The sequence below is a fragment of the Anser brachyrhynchus genome (genome assembly GCF_964034855.1).
Source record: "Anser brachyrhynchus genome assembly, chromosome: 5".
Classification (NCBI taxonomy): domain Eukaryota; kingdom Metazoa; phylum Chordata; class Aves; order Anseriformes; family Anatidae; genus Anser; species Anser brachyrhynchus.
In genome coordinates, this window is record NC_137699.1 from 32,741,892 (window position 1) to 32,758,899 (window position 17,008).

The 17,008-nt window shown below is 40.7% G+C and overlaps 1 protein-coding gene across 1 annotated transcript in view; it reads left to right on the top strand.

The window, feature by feature from the left end:
- LTK (leukocyte receptor tyrosine kinase) overlaps positions 1–17,008 on the top strand; it is a 110,813-nt gene that overhangs the window by 87,466 nt on the left and 6,339 nt on the right. The window contains 12 exon segments of the mRNA XM_080593432.1: positions 156–254; positions 762–914; positions 1,614–1,724; positions 2,372–2,558; positions 3,401–3,491; positions 6,137–6,201; positions 7,754–7,883; positions 10,260–10,357; positions 13,626–13,718; positions 14,319–14,420; positions 15,925–16,059; positions 16,421–16,511. Of these exon segments, the coding sequence (XP_080449558.1) occupies positions 156–254; positions 762–914; positions 1,614–1,724; positions 2,372–2,558; positions 3,401–3,491; positions 6,137–6,201; positions 7,754–7,883; positions 10,260–10,357; positions 13,626–13,718; positions 14,319–14,420; positions 15,925–16,059; positions 16,421–16,511 (1,355 nt within the window).

The window sequence follows — 17,008 nt, forward strand, 5'->3', positions numbered from 1 at the left end:
GTGTTATCCACTCATTCATTAGATGTTAAACATACTAATATCACTGAAAGGCTGCAGAGTGACTGCAGGTGTTTAGAAGCAGGAACAAATGTGACACTTCAAAGGCATCACATTTTTGCAGCATTGATCAGCTAACCATACTCTTCTTTCTCCAGGGGGGCATGCCTCTGACAACGATGATATGCTGGCTGGTGGGCAGGATGGCATCTCTTTTGTGAACCCCATTGGAGAGATCTTCTTGCATCCCCTGGCAGGTACAATGCACTTTTACTTCTTCCTCTTAGTTCTTTTCTTCCTCCTTTTCCTTCCCTTCTCTATTTCCTCTTTCCTGCTCCCTCTCCTCCTGCCTTTTCCTTTTATGCATTTCATGCAGGCATATTTCACTCTGCAGGCCAGTTCCTCAGCTGTGGTTATTGTTTTAAATTTGTCTGTAATGCTCTGGGACCTTTTCCCTCTCAATCTCCTAAGCCAGGGGAGACACCAGTCATCCAGTTTAACTGCACATCCTCAGTCCCAGACATTTCAGGTCAATTCACTTCCGGATCTATCTGCTTGAGGAACACAATTCCTTCTTCCCCACCCCGGATCCCATCAGTTTTTTGACATGTGTCCACAGTATCTGCTGTCCTGGAAAGAGGGAGAGGAGTTGTATGTGCCTAGTCCTTTTTTTCTTTCCTTTCCTTTTTTTTTTTTTTTTCCTACTGTAAAAAGATGGGAAAAGCTAAGATAAAACTGTCTGTCCTTTCTGATTCTTCATTCAGCCATGGAGAGTCATGGTGAGGTGGAGGTTCAGATCTATCTTAACTGTAGCCACTGCCACTCAGACAACTGTAAGAGGGACCCTGACACCAACCTGCCAGTCTGTCAATGTGAGATAGGGGCTGTGCTAGCCAACGACAATGTCACCTGCACTGGTAAGACGTAGGACTTTTTTTTTTCCCTAATTGGATAATGCTTGTATTCATTGTGTCATCTCTCCTCTTGGCTTTTTTTTTTTTTATTCAGATACTCAATACTGAAAATTCCTGATGTCGTTTCTTTATATGCTGAGCTGCATGTCTATCATGATATACAAAATTCTGGTTTGGATTAGGTGGAAAGTGAAATATTTGTAAAGAAACACAGTGGAAATTTCTTGAATGGGCACAGTGTATCAGATATTTAAGCATAAATACCTTTCTTGTATAATATACCACCTAATGCTGAGGTATTTAAGCCACAAATTACTTCCTTCCACAGAAGTTTCTCACTGTGCCTGTTCGGCTGATGCCTGGTATTCATTATGTTTTTCTGACACAGTCTCTCAGAACTCCAAAGTATCAAGACTGTGGAGAGTTTCAATTTGTTAGCAGTGATGTCATCCATTAATAAAAAAACCTGAGGAATGGAAAAAAGAAACCTGTGTTTTATCAGTTAGATTTCTGTCTTAACAATGTTTTAAAAATGATTTAGATATTTTTTCAAACTCCAGGGCTGACTTTGTGTAATTTTTATAAGATGGTCTGGCCGTGATCTCTGTATTGTTTTCTGAAATAGAAGGAAACTTGACAGGGATTCTTTCCTGCAGCTTGGGTTGTTTCCTGATTAATCCACCTTTATTTTTCTTTTTCCAGTGCCACAGACTCACATCCCAGAGGGACACCTGCCTCTCCCACTCCTCCTAGCTGTGGTGGCTGTGATTGTAGTGCTTGGAATGATCCTCACTTGTGGCAGCCTCTCTATCAGTAAGAAAAACTTATTTCTTATCACCATTTGATTTGGCTGTACCCAACTAAATTAGACAAAAGGGGACCACCCAACCACATGCTGCTACTTCTAATATTTGGAGCCAGAGTGTTTTGGTCTCCCAGGTTGATCAGAGGGATGGAGAGAAAGAAACGATAGGAAATATTACTACCCCGCAGTTAAGCACAAGCATAATCCCAAAGGGCAATGACTGCTCTGTCCTGGTATTTGCTGCAGAGGAAAGCTTGGAAAGCCCTCTTTGCAGACACTTCCTTAGCAGCCATTGCTATATAGACTGAAGTCACAGTCTATAATTAAATATATAACTCATTCAGGGGAGCGGTATGGCTTTTGGGACTCAATAACAGCAAGGTGTCTTGTGGAGCAGCCTTTCCTCAGCCAATGTACAGAGAAGCAGAGGAAACCTAAGTTTCTCCATGATTAGGACTCTGCAGGGACTGTTTGTATATTCAGTATTAAACCGCTACAGGATGTGAAGAGAGCGATGCTGGCAAGCTAAAGATACTTCTTGAGCATTTGTAGTTACTGACTTGGGTTCTTCTTTCTGTTCTGTGTGGCTAGTATTGTATTTTCTCTCCAGGTGCTTATCTTGTTTGTGTATTTATATTTACCTCCCCACCCTCAGTTTATCACCTTAAGAAACAGCAGCTGGAAGGAGCCAGGGCACGACTGCAGAGCCCGGAGTATAAACTGAGCAAAATCCGCACATCAGCCATCATGACAGATTACAACCCTAACTACTGCTTCGCAGGGAAGGCTGCTACTCTGAGTGAGCTGAAGGAGATCCCACGGAAGAACATCTCTCTGCTTCGGTAAGGCTTGCTGCAGGGGCTGCTCTTTGGCACAGAAGAAAGGCACCCTGAACCAAAGGCAGAGGTAGAGCTCACACACTTGTTTTATTCACTGTCAAGCACCCAGAACAAGAAACTGAGGGCCTCCTGGGAAGCACCTAGTCCAGGCAAGGAAAAATGTGATGTGTGACGCTTTCTATGTTCTTTAAAATATTTTGATTCCATAAAGCTCTTAAGCGCAGGTATAAGTTCGTGAGTTTTCTGTTCAACGCTCCCATACAGAGCAGAGGGTATTTCACCTCTCTGTTCTTGTGTGATGTCCTGGATTACACCTCACACCTGGCAGTAGCTCCCTTCCAAATCTATAGCAGTATTTCTTTTTCTGCGTTTCCTGTCACAAGGAAATACACACTGGATTGCTCTTCTATTCCATACAGTGCAGGTCATCTCGATTAAAGCTATAAGCAAAGGAAAATCTTGATCATTCTTATATGTTGTCTTACTCCATCTCCTGAAGAGATCAGCCTGCAGCTTCCGTTATGTGTTGTTTTCCAGTTCTTTCTTGCCTTGCTATTGCCACACCTTGTGTCAGGGCCCTAGGATTGAGGACTGCTTTATTCCATAGAATGTTTTGGGTCGGAAGGGACCTGTTCAGAACCATTGAGGGTCCAACCTCCCTGGTTTAGTGACAGAACCAGAAGATAGTGAGAAGTTATTTTTAGAGGCTTTGAGATGAAAATGGTTATTGATTCCATCTCTTACAGCAGGTTCTATACCTATTATTGGACTGGACAAAAAGAAGGGCTCAGCCAATGCTTGGTACAGGGACACAGTAATATCTGTTCTCTCTCTTTTTCTCCCAGGGCACTAGGACATGGTGCATTTGGTGAGGTTTATGAGGGAACAGTGGTAGGCATTGCAGGAGATCCCAATCCTCTTCAAGTGGCTATCAAGGTCAGTACCCACAAATTTTGTATACAACAATAATTACCAGTAAGAGCCATATTATCTTAATGCCATTCCAGTTGGAGATTCATGCTCATTACTTGTATAACGGCAAACGTGTGTATATGATGCATGTTTCCACACATTGCTACATCTAGAGTTATAAACTTTGATTTTTTAGCTGAATGGCACCAGCAGCAGGTTGAAAGTAAAGCATCTATCTTGTTCACTGCATGCCAAATGCCCATGAGTTGTGATCTAACTAGGATAAGAACCTAAAAAGGGCAATCTCTTTTGTAGCCTCCACCACTGTTGCTGTTAGGTGTTGGACCCGGTTGACCAGGGAGGTGGTGGAGTCACTGTCCCTGGGGATTTTAAGTAAAGGTTGGACGTGGTGCTTAGGGACATGGTTTAGTGGGTGACATTGGTGGTAGTGGGATGGTTGGACCAGATGATCTTGGAGGGCTTTTCCAAACTTTATGATTCTGTGCTCTGGAGAGAGAGAAGCAGTGCCCTCAGATGGGAGGTTAGACTGCTTTATACTGTTAGTTAAAATAAAATAAATCATCAATCATCATAAATAAATATACCTCCCCTTAAATCAACACAGAACCTTGAGTTCACCCCAGCAGAGAATCTGGTCTGCCCCCAGAAATTTAATTCCTTTTGAGGTGGTTGCTGAGAGCCCTTGACGGTTCCACTAGGACAATAGAGCTGCTGTCCTGTGCTTTTCTGCCACAGTGATTTACTGATCCAAATACCTAGGGGACAGAAAAAAGAAAAAAAGAAAAAAAAAAAAAAGGAAAAAAAACTTAGGGGAAAAAATCTAACAACAAACAGCATTGTCAGCTGGAAAGGGATTTTTAAATCCTGCACATAAAGAAAACCTGGTAAGTGTTAGTATGAACCATATGTCTGACAGGAACAATAAATATTTAGAGTAATGCTTGTATATTATTACTTCTGCATTTCAGTTTTTAAGTGTTTTCTCATAAGTTTTTCATTTGACATTACTGTATTACAAAATTTGTATTATTTCACTGTTACATTTCTTTTATACTGAGAGTAGTGTCTGCCTACCACAGATGAAGCTTGCAGGCAGTTTCTTAGTGTTGCATAGTATTAAATATGCTGCTGTGAATATATATTGTGATATCATCCTAATTTTCCATGTCATTAATGGCAAGAGATAACAGGCTAGTTTTCTGTGAAATTACAGCTGTTGCCTCAGGATTTGCCAGTTACTCAGCCCAGAAGTAAAGGATGCTTATAGCCTCCTTTTGTTCTTTTATAAGCTTGTGACTCAGAGGTCTAAATCTACTTCTGTGGGTTCAACCCAAAATGTAGCTTTCATTAATAGAAAGATGTCCTATTGTTATTCACTCTGTCTTTCAAAAACCTCTTAAAAAAAAAAAAAAAGGAAAAGAGAAGAGAAAAGAAAATGGATCATGCATTACATGTATGAAAACCAAGAACAAACACTCACAAGTAGTTTTAACTGCCCAATCCAGTTTCACTGTCTGTACTGGAGGAAGTACCGCAGCACGGTGTCCAACAGAAGGAGATCAGTGTGTTGTTCAGCTGTGATAAGCCCGTGAGGATGTCACCAATTTTGCAAATCTCAGCAGTGATGGCCACTTGTAAGGGGCTGTCTGCCTACTTGTTCACCCAGTTCCCTGTAAAGGATGCCCTGAAGATCACCAAAGGCTGCTCTTCTCTCCTGCTGGTAACTGAGAGTACCCATGGGGCCCAAGATGTGGCTGTGCTCATTTTGCATCAAAATAGAGAGCATCAGCCCTAATCTGACTTTACAGAAGAAGCAGGTGCGGGCTATCAATTAATAAAAAATATATATTTGCAATAATACTACACACATTGTTTGTGGGTATTCCACCAATTTATTTAATAGACCAATTTCCACCAATTTATTTAATAGCACTGTCCTATGTGAAGCAATCACTTGTTTTATATAGCAAAATGCAACCATGTCTTCTGTAGCCCAAACTGCCAATGACAAGCACGGGGTCTCCTTGCTGAGCAGCAAACACTGCCCCGCTTTCTGAGTGCAGTTTGGCAACAGGAACTACACGCTGCTGTGGCCAAATCACCCTATAATGCTACAGTGGGCACAGTAGCAGGCACTGCAGCTCCTGATGCCTGCGCTCTCATTTCACGTTTATCAGTGGCAGATGATGTCTAAATCCGCTGGCAGGAGACAAAGCTGTTGGCGCATGTGACACAATTATATAAATCAGGTGGCTGTATGTGTCGTAAGACATGGAAGCATGCGCTGCAGTGTGGACACATAGCAAAAGGAGAATAAATTCACACCTGTGGCTTTAAAGTGTTTATTAACATTTTTGTCAATGTTTTCCTGAAGTTATTTTGCTCCAAACGTAGTTACACATGGTTTACATGCACACACACAAAAAAGCTTCCAAGTAGCTCACCCGTTTCCTGTTCCTTTAACTGACAAATGCAGTTCAATAAACTGGGCACTGAAAAGATGAGGCCTTCCTCATCTTTCTGAAGTCTTTTGTGTTCATGTCACGTGATGTTTCTTTTTTTTTTTTTTCTTTCTTTCTTTCTTGTGCTCCCCCAAATGTTCTCAATTCTTTGGTGGGATGGTCTTCACTTTCTTTACCTCTCAACAGACACTTCCAGAAGTCTGCTCTGAGCAAGATGAGATGGATTTTCTGATGGAAGCACTGATTATCAGGTATAGTTTAAGGTTCTTAGACTGGTGGTGGACGGGGGAAGAGGAGTAATGCGGGTAATGAGAATTATTAGTCCAGTTGCTTAGGTCTGGAAAACAGAAAATCCAGTCTTGTTTTTCACCAGATGACATTTTAGTAGTGTATGAGTTACTGGTTTCAGCTACTTGTGTTCATCTTGAACAAGGTATCTGTGTTTCTTTTGTTGAACATCTCAGCAAAAATTTCTCCTGGTTGGTTCTGCTGGTCATGCTCAGAGGAGTAGAAAGGCACAACATTTTTGTACAAACATGTTCTGTGTTTGAAATGTTTTCCTTTTCAAAGAATCCAATTGCCCTTTTACTAAGTATAAATCATGTACCAAACCTTGGTTTTGCTAAACAAATTATCAATGGTGAAGTGGAAAGCTGACTGTGCAACAGGAAAGCTGAAGATTAGAGCCACCCCTGCAGTGACTCAGAAGACCACGAGAGATAGTACAACACAGACCCTGTGCCAGGGAGGTAGCCTTTTATACTCGGATGCTAGGGCTTAAATTCCCACTACCTATATGCTTCAGGTATTCCAGTCTTGGAATTTACTTCATTAACTCAAATCCACGAGCTTAAAACAAAATTAAAAAAAAAAATTATAGTCAAGGGTGATTGCAAATAATCAGAATTTATCCATTTTAAATTTGGGCAAGATGAAGTTCCTCTTCTTCTCATTACATGGCCCAACTTATACCTGAATGTTCTTTTTCTGCTGCTAAAGCATGATTCAAGAACAAATCTCATTGCATAGTGCCACTTCCTAAAGTCTGAAAGAAGTTTGAGTGGCAGATGAACAGGAGGTAAAACTGATGTTTTTTAAAGCACAGTTTCAGTCAATTATAAAATGCTTTGATTCGTGTAGTAGTACGTGACCCTTTCTCTTCCCTAACTCTTTTCATTCTTAGTTCCTGTATTTTCTGGGTGATGACAGTCCAAAGGAAGATCCTGCTTTCTAATGACTGAGTCTTGCTGAGCTTCTTGACTATCTCAGCTTTCTTTTGTAAGAGGCAGAAAGCCATTCCCTGAGTAGCTGCTGCAGTAGGTATTAGCTGAGCCTCTCTTTTGCAGATACTGAACTGAGTCCACCAAACTGGACAGTCGTGTATTTAAAATAACCAATACTGAAATAAATCCCCCACTTGACAGGGTATTGTTTCACACATGCCAATAATATTTGGATAGTTGAAGAGTTTTGCTTTCCATTCCCCTTCACCTAACCCCCATCCTCCAGTCAGTGCACCTCTTAAGTTGTCTTCACAAACAGAGATCTCTCCTTTACTTTCAGCTTTTTGTACTTTCTATTGAATGTTTTTCATAGGAAAAGCCAGGCAGAACCCCAATCTTGGTTTCATCATAACTAGAGAGGCATTTGGCATCTGAGAGGCATGAGGCATCTAAAGTTAGAATTTGTTTGGTAACTTGCTTCAGTCAGGTCATCAAAGCTCAAGGCAGAGTGAATGTGATGGATGTTGGCCACGTACTAATGTTGTCTCTCTCTTCCTGTTGCTGTGATCTTGTCTTTCAGCAAGTTCAATCACCAAAATATTGTGCAGTGCATTGGTGTTAGCCTACAGACGCTGCCTCGCTTCATTCTGCTTGAGCTTATGGCTGGAGGAGATATGAAGAGTTTTCTTCGGCAGAACCGACCCAGGGTGGTAAGATAATTTCCCTGCTAGGCTTGTGGTTGTTTTTAGTAAGGCTGGTTTTACTTATCTTTATGAATTATATAAAGACACTGAAGCCCAGCAGGGCTATTTCTGTGTCCCAGCTCCTACAAACCTCTGGACACACATCCATTTGCTTGAATTGAGCAAGCAAGGCAGTGAGAGAAAATGAAAGCAGTGCCAGAACTCTAGTCTACAAGTAACTAAGGAAGAAAGAGGAAAGTCCTGTCCTGCTATTCCAGAGTTTTCTGTCAACTGGAGTACAAACAAACGAACTTTCTTTCCTCACTGTCTGCCTTATTTTCTCTGTACTGTGATAGTGTGTGAGGAGCTGAAGTCATAACACTGATACCCAGTAATGGGAATTTGCAGCATTAGGTCCTCTGCAGGTGTACATCAGCATCGTATAGATATATACAAATTTATACTCCCTAAAAAGCTGTGCCTACGTTTAGCACTGTGACAGGGATTTAAATCAATGCAAATGAAATTATCAAGTCAAATCTTCGTGTTTAAAAAAAAAATTATCTCTGATTTCTAACATTATTGATATCAACCAAGTATAGTGGGTATTTGGAATGAATGATCAATAGCCAATTCCAGATATGTGTTCTTGCTTTTTAACAGTGTGTTTCTGGACAATGAAATGAGTGCCTATCTCTGCTTGAGTGGGGACTTAAAAGTAAAAGCTAGACACGATTCTCTCTCTTTCTTATGTATGTATGTATTTATTTATGAGGTGAAGGAGAGTGACTGGTGCCTCTTGTACTCCCACATCACAGTTACACAGCTTCTCCTCTGCACACACATACACCCCAAATAGTTACAACAATGTATAGCTTCATGTGTATATACTCCTATGCCAGTATTAATATGTTGTTAAAAGATCTAGCTTAATCCCTTCCTCATACAGCAGTAAATATACTAATTAGGCGCACTTACAGTGGTAAAACAGCACCCACGCAGAGGAGTTTGTGTATCTTTAATTCTGCCATTTATAGTGAAAGTGGTACAGTTTCTATGAATAGATAAAGTTTGGGGGAAACAGAGAATAATAAATAATCTTCTTTGTATATAAAGCATAGCTGTACTATGAAGAACAGTTATTTCTTAAATATCATGTGAAAACAAACCTGCCAATATGTTAGCTGTTATGTTAGTAGATAGCAAATATAATAGTTGAATTCCCCTCAGTACACCAACAAATGACCCTGTTGTACACCTTTTCTGAAAACAGAACTAGCCCCATCATTAATGTATTTCACTGCCAGTTTCCATGGCTGCAAAGAAAATGCATGTCCATCAGTCTTCTGACAGAGGGATCCCAGAGCAGAGATAAGGTCTCGAAGTCTGTGGTACTGTATCTCCTCCTTCATTTCCTCCCCATTTCCTCAGCAGAAATTCCTGCTTTATAACTATAATAATTCTTCCTGGCAGATATCCAAGAGGTTTGTACAATGACTTGCCTAGCCAATAAAAACAGTGCTCAATGGCTGTAGTGTATGTTATGTGGTTCAAGCATGAGAAATTACAGAGATAACAGCATACAGGAACAAAAGCAGTTTGAAAAGAACAATTTATTTGGTATCTCTCAGGCTTTTGATGAGCAATGTAATATTTTTTCCCCACCCTTCCCAAGAGCAATACAGAAGTTCTTGGAGAAACACCAAGGAAATTTCCCTGCAGGGAAATAAATGACTGTATGAAAATAAGCAGGGCTCCCGGAGAGAGATTTCTTTATTGTTGTTAGTTAAGGAACTGTAGATTGTGAAGGGCTAGTACCAGTCCCAGAGTCTGGTGATAAAGCATCCATTTTCTCCATTTTCTGCATACTGCCCCTGAGGGTATTTATTCTCTGCCCTCCCACAAGAACAGATAAGTTGATGAATGCTGAGTGCTGGTGTAGAGATGTGCATTCGTGCATCTTTACTCTCCTTCTCTCTGAGTTCATTTGCTAATTTATTAACTCTTTAAAAGTGTTGTTTGTTTGTTCCCTCCCATTTCTCTTTTTAAGCCAGTTTATCTTTTGATTTCATAAAGCCCAGCACCACTAGGGAACAGTTCTCTCCCATGCCCTTTACTAGGCTATTCAGGCCAGACCATAAATCTCTCACAAGCTTTTACTCAAGCACTGTGCTCTGGAGAACTGAAATCTTCAGAAAATTTTTGATATAAATAAAAGTTCACTTATTTTCTAACTCTTCATTTTAATTCACTTGTGTTCCTCTCTGTTCCTGACTCATCTAACCTTTCCCCCACCATGTATGTGTATCTCTCCCTTTCCCTTTGCTTCTGAGTATCCCCTGCCTCTACTACATTCTTCTCGTCTACTATTCTTCCCTTACCATTTTGTTTGCTCTTTTCCAGAATCAACCATCCACGCTAACAATGCAGGACCTGCTGAACATAGCTAGGGATATTGCCTGTGGCTGTAAATATCTGGAAGAGAATCATTTCATCCACAGGTGAGGAGAAACAGTCCCTTCCGACGTACATCCCCTGAAAGCATGCTAATTTCTATTGCAATTTCTGTTTGCAGTGCGTTGGTAGGAGTTAGGCTCTGCACCATTCTTAGTACTGTAGGAGAGAAAGGAGTCTTCCCATTTGCAGTGAATGTTTTCAGGTGGTTCAAGTGTTTTCAATTTTCAGGTGCCTACACTGTAGACACGTTTGAAATTATCCCTGTAGTCCACTAGATGGTAGTGTCATTCTGTTAGCTTGTAAAAGAATAAGGTATCATTTCTCTCTTTTCTGATCTGCCTGTCCCATCAGCACAGGGCACCCCATAATATTTGAGCCTTTGTCTACGGTAGGGTAGAGCAGGAATAACAGGAAGAAAAATACCAGAACTCCAAGACTTTCTTCCCAACAGCTGACCTGGTGTGTGATCTTGAGGAGAACATAGTCTGTTCACTCCTTTTTCCCTCCTTTGTTCAACAAGAAAACATTGATATGGTAGGCTTCAAGTATGAATAAAATATAGAAGAGGTAAAGGTTTTTATAGGTGTTTTTTTAAAAATTCCCTGTTGGGTGTTGGACTGTTGTTGCTTTTGATTAAGAATTGTTTCAGCTGATAATGTTCTCAGGCATAGCATGCAACTGAATTACTTACTGCATGCTTAAAAAAATTAACTGCATGCTGAGTTTGGCCTTTGTCTGTAAAGGAAAGGAGAGGAGAGGCCTCCACCCCAGAGGGTTGTGCAGGCTCCGACTAAATCTATGTGCAGCCCGGAGTCATGCAAGCAGAGAACTGATTCACCTCCACAAACAACCATGTGTACGTACACATGGCATTGTACAGAGCAAAGAGGCAAGGGTGGGTAGAGACTGAAGAAATGAAGGGACACAAGTGACAAGCAGCAGTGAGAGCAAAAAGCCATGAGCTTGAGAGATAGGATGTTATGAACTTACAATTAGAGCATTTGAGACAGCAACTGAAAGATAAAAGAAAGGAAAATCTTTTGCCATGTCTGCCACAGGCTTGGGATGTGGCCTCAAGTCAAGGCTCCTCCTCTCCAAGTGCCTCAATTCCACACACATTAAAATGGGCATAAGAATATAGTTAATTTAAAGTTTAGCAGATAAAGATTTAGAACCTCACAAACGGTAGTGATTAGTAGTACGTGTAAGTGAAGAAAAGCGCAATGTAAAAGGATTTTGTCTGGGCACAGCTGAAGAGGTGATGGCAGGGGGCCTCTCTTCCTCCCTCCATCTCAGGTGAACCAGGGGGTTGGCTGGATGCAAAGGGCAGTGTGTGCTGCGTGTATGGGAAAGCTCTGTGTGTCAGGCTGCCCGGCAGAGCTCTTGTGCTGACAGGTTTCCAAGTAAAGGCTGATGGGAAGAAGGGGCCGTGCGGGTCCCTGAAAGCTGGAAGGCCAGGGCAAGTATCTGGAGAACACAGGGCCTCAGTGCTAGAGAGCCTTTATGAGGGTCACTTCAGGGTGTATCTTAATTTGGGAATGATCTGGCTTGAGAATGACTGGAGGTAACCACTTTAGAAAGAACAATATTATTATCCCATGTACAAGTGTATCTTTTTTACAAATGGAAATGAAAATACACCAGAACTATCAACAGACCAGACACAGTATCTGGTAAAAATCTGAAAAGGAAATAAACAGTTTTCAGTCTCCTTTATATTGGAACAATAAGTTCCTCTGAAACTGGATTAGAGTTTTCTGTCATAAAAAACCAGCAGTAAGAGCATTCTGCAAATTTTAGCTTTCAGATCTCTGTGTAAGTACACGAGAGAATCTGTATTCTAATTTTAACACCAGAGTTAATCACTACAGCATTATTTAAAAAATAATAATCCATAATGTGAAAGTAATATCCTTCATCCCCCCACCCACCCTGATCTTACGAATTCATTTTAAGGACCAGTTTTTGCTTGTGCTGCAAGAAGTCAAACAGAAACTCAACAGATATGCTCTCCGCAAGTATTTTATAAAAACAATTTTCATTTCTCCTTTCAGGTAGAAGTTCCCTGATTTTCTTATCATATGTCACTGAGCCCAGTAGTCACCACATAAAGCTTCTAAAATCTGTGTCAACAAATGGAGAGGCCAACTGTATTGCTCAAAACCAGTCTCCATTTCAGGAGAGAAGTGGAAGAAACTAGGGCTTGTCTTTCAACTGGAGCACATTGTGTTTTGAAAAACTCTCTGGCTCAGTTTTATATGGTTAGATTTCTAGTATAAGCAACATGGGAAGGGACTCACTTTGTTCTAGCCAACAGTTCAGTAAATTGGTATAGAAGGAATTTCATTTGGATCTTGTATCGGTATTTGTTAGTGTTGTCAGTATTATTTAGAGTTAATGGATGTGCAATCCAGGGAAGGTTATCAGTACCAGTAAGAGGCATAGTAGAGGGAAACGTAGTGTAGTGGAGTTGTGGAGATGTCACTAAAGGCAGGTCTTGTCATGTAAGAGTCACAGATGATGATGGAAGAGAAGGCTAAGCTTGAATTCCAAATCCTGCAGGAATTTTCAAAGCTGGCAGTGGGAAGGAACGTGTGAGTTGTTTGAGGATCTCATTTTTCTTGGCAGTCAACAGGACCCACACAGTGCTATGATTTTTAATGAGTCCCTTTTCAGAACACACGTTTAAAATGAATACAAACCCTTCAGTCATGGCCATGCAGTCATCCCTACTGTTTGCCACAAGCTAAACCTGCATCCAGCAAATGGCTGCTCCCATATGTAGCCTTGCTTGGTTCCATGGGAGACTGCCAGAAGCAACAGAGCAACAATTTACTGAATCTGGTCCCACATTGACTTTTCAAGCAGTTTACTAAGACTTTCTCATAGCATCACATCTGTCACTGATAGAGGCACTGCTGAGAAGCCATTGAAAAACACTCTTCAAAAAAAAAAAAAAAAAGAGCATAAAGTCATAACGTGGTTGTCATGGTTGAAGCAAAAGAGGTTGGATCCATGTACCTTCTCTGACACTGACCCTGCTTTCTGCCTTAATGAAAGGTGGTGGTAGTGGGTAATGCTCAGAGAACACTGAATAGAAAATGTAATGCAAATGTAGTTTAATAATTGTGGTTAATGAAAATAATAATGTAATTAGCATTAGTTCTTATTTTTAATAAGGTTCTCTTCATTTGTTGTAAGGATGACTCAACTAAGACTTGCAGGACCGGGTTTAATATTCTTTCTCTATTCCCTTAGCTACTTAAGAGTTTAAAATTGGATTATAATTAATTAATTAATTATTTTTTAAAGAGATATAGCTGCAAGGAATTGCCTTTTGACCTGCACTGGAGCAGGACGAATAGCCAAAATTGGTGACTTTGGGATGGCCAGGGATATTTACAGGTAAGTGAAAGGCTGTTTGTCCTATGAATAACTCAGAAATCATCATCAATTTCAATGGTTTGAATTGCCTCATGGAATTTGAAGCAGCTGAATTGTCTGTTACATGTCTGAATCTGATTTCCAGTTAACTAACTGGAATTAACAGACTGTAAATTAATACATTTATGCCTACTAGCCAATGTACTTCAGTTGGTTTATTCCAGACTGAGCCACAGAGAACACTTAAAAACACACATGGATGCTAAACTAAGCACAGGCAAATTTATTGGATAGCTGACCACATATAATCTTAAACTAATAAATAAATAAATAAATCCATAATTCTAAATTTATGATGTCAAGAAGATTTGCTGTATCAATGCCCTGTGCAAAGCATCAGCAAATTTGATTTAGCTATGAACCTACAACATCCTCAGTTTCCACCCCAGCTGCAGCCATGGTATAAAATGCTGCTCAGAAGTACTATTTGTGTTGATGTCTTTGTCTCATTTGGCCCCTGTTGCTGCATCCACTCTCTCCAGCTCCTGTTGCTGTGGTGATAGGATCTTTTATACATCTCAGCCCTTTCAGACTGTGTGGCATGTATTTAATCTTTTCCAGAGCAAGTTATTATCGCAAAGGAGGAAGAGCTATGCTTCCTGTCAAGTGGATGCCACCAGAAGCTTTTCTAGAGGGTATTTTCACCTCCAAGACTGATACCTGGTAACAAATGTCTGTTAATGAACTCTGCTACTCATTGATAAGGGTCAAGATATTTACTACTTAAGAAAAAATGTCTGCTCGACAGGAACCCTTAAAGATATCAGAATTTCCCATGTCCTAAAAAGGAAAAAAAAGTAGCTATCTTCCCTCTGCACTAAGGATGGCTAAAAAATTCTATGTGAGAATTTAAAAATCTAATGTAAATGGAGGGCACAACAAACAGCCATAGATAAATGCAGAGTATCGTACAAGGGTAATCAAGAAGTACAAAGAGAAGAAAGTTTAGAATCCCAAGAAGTCTCAGTTAAAAATTCAGACAAACGCATAAAATACAGGCCAATACCATCACACGCTTCCCTCAGCTCTTAGTATCTGCCACTCAGTTTTTATTGGTGGCAAGGCCCACTCATGCATCTTGTAAATGACTCTCTATACCGTGCAGGATTACTCTTTTGTATCATTTTTTTTCTGTTATATATAAAGTGACAGCAGACTTAAGCAGAAGTCTTTGCTGGTTGCTGAGGAAACAATATTTATATATTGACTCCTCATGCAACCTGATCTTTCTTTAAAATGAGCTCCCCCTCAACAGTGACACATTCATGCCAAGGTGCTGGCGATGGAAGTTTTCCAGTTGCTTAAGAACACCTCTCTTCCTATACAGTAGATTCTTCAATATTTTGAACTGAGACATTACCTTAAATGCCACACTGACCCAGTTTCCTGAAGTTGCTGGTGATGCCAGAAGACAAGGGATTGTATATCAGAATATAACTGTGAACAGCCAGTACTAAATATTTTGAAGGAAGGTGCTACAGTTTCTGTAATAGGCTGTTAGAAGCAATGTGCATGTTCTGGCAATTTCATCCACCTTTGCAGCAAATACTGACTTGTGAAATTCTGTCCCTACTGAAGTCCTTGCAGAACCCTCTTAACTTCTCCGGGTCTAAGCTGTAAGTTATTTTCAGTGGCACTGCCTAACTGACCTGTAAATGTGGAGGAGAAAAAAAAAAATAGAGGAGAGCTACAATATCATAACATAAAAAATATATATTGCTGCCTTTCAACTTTGTCTTGGAGGACTCTGACTCTTGTTTTTATTCCTGAGCACCCTCTCCCCAGACACTGATTCAAACATCTTAAGTCTTTCACAGTAAGGTAAGAATCTCCATGCCAAATGTAATGGTTCTTCTTTTCAGTTATACCATACATAGCAAAGGGTTGTGGCATTTTCTGTTCTAGAAATAACAAATGCAGCAGAAAGAACAACTTCAGAGTTATTCAAATATGCTGAAACCTCTGCAAAGCTACTTTTGGAGCTTGAGCATGGGTTTTGATCTTTTTTTATATCAAGGTTGGCTTATAATCATGTTAATTGCACGTTACTATGGTTGTCCTACAGTTTCAAAAGGTTGTTGCTGTCATTTTACCTACACAGCTTTGTTCCAGGTTTGTGGAGCACAAATGAAACCTAATTGGTACTGTTGGCTGGTTTCTGACACAGGTCCTTTGGTGTGCTGCTCTGGGAGATCTTCTCTCTGGGCTACATGCCCTATCCTTGCAAAACCAATCAGGAAGTGCTGGAATTTGTCACCAGTGGAGGAAGAATGGACCCACCAAAGAACTGTCCAGGGCCAGTGTAAGTATTTCTTCACTCCCTCAAGTTAAGGAATAGTGGATACCAAACAGGTTAGAAGGCAGCTGGACACCTTCAGTCAGGGAATGGTGATTGCCCCAGCTACTACCCAGGTATTACTGCACATCTCTTGAGCCACTGTCTCTTGTACACAACTTAGAACACCACAAGATCTGCTTTAAGTAGTGGTCCCCTAATGACTTGGGATCCAAGGACGCAGAAATGACATATCTACTTCTGCTCTTCTCCCTAGAGCCATGTACTGAGTGCAGTTCTTCTGGACCCATGATCACTTCATAATGAAACACGTTTTTCATAATTATCTTTCTTAACTGATACTTTTTTTTTCCTCCTTCATTTTAAGGTACCGGATCATGACACAGTGCTGGCAGCACAGCCCAGAGTACCGGCCAAACTTCTCCACCATCCTGGAAAGAATCAAGTATTGCACACAGGTATTGGCCCGTGGTAGCCGTATGGATGACAATCCACAGAGTGCCAGGCATCCAAAGGCACTAGTATTAGTGCACTAAAACAAGATTATGACTCCTGACAGACTGATCTAATTGCTTTCCCAACTGTGATGGTGCTGTTGGCTCACCTGCTCTTTTCATTTATGTTTTGATGTATCCTAGCTCTCCCATCTACAACATATCCAAAATGAGTGTATATTGTATGGAGTGGCTAGTTCCAGCTCTCAGCTTGTTCAGTAGCAAAACATTCTCCATTTTGTGATGGAAAGGTACTCATGTCTTTCAAGGTCCATATTCTGACCTTGTCTAGTGCTGCTTGAAAGCCATGGCTGAACTGGTACGGGGGTGAGGGGGAGATGGCACAGTGAGTTCACCATCTGGTAGCATTTTACAGCTAGACTCCTGGATCTAACCTGCCTGAGAACATTACATACCTGGTGACCCCTAGCCTAGCTGCTGATTCCAGTAAAGTACAGCTG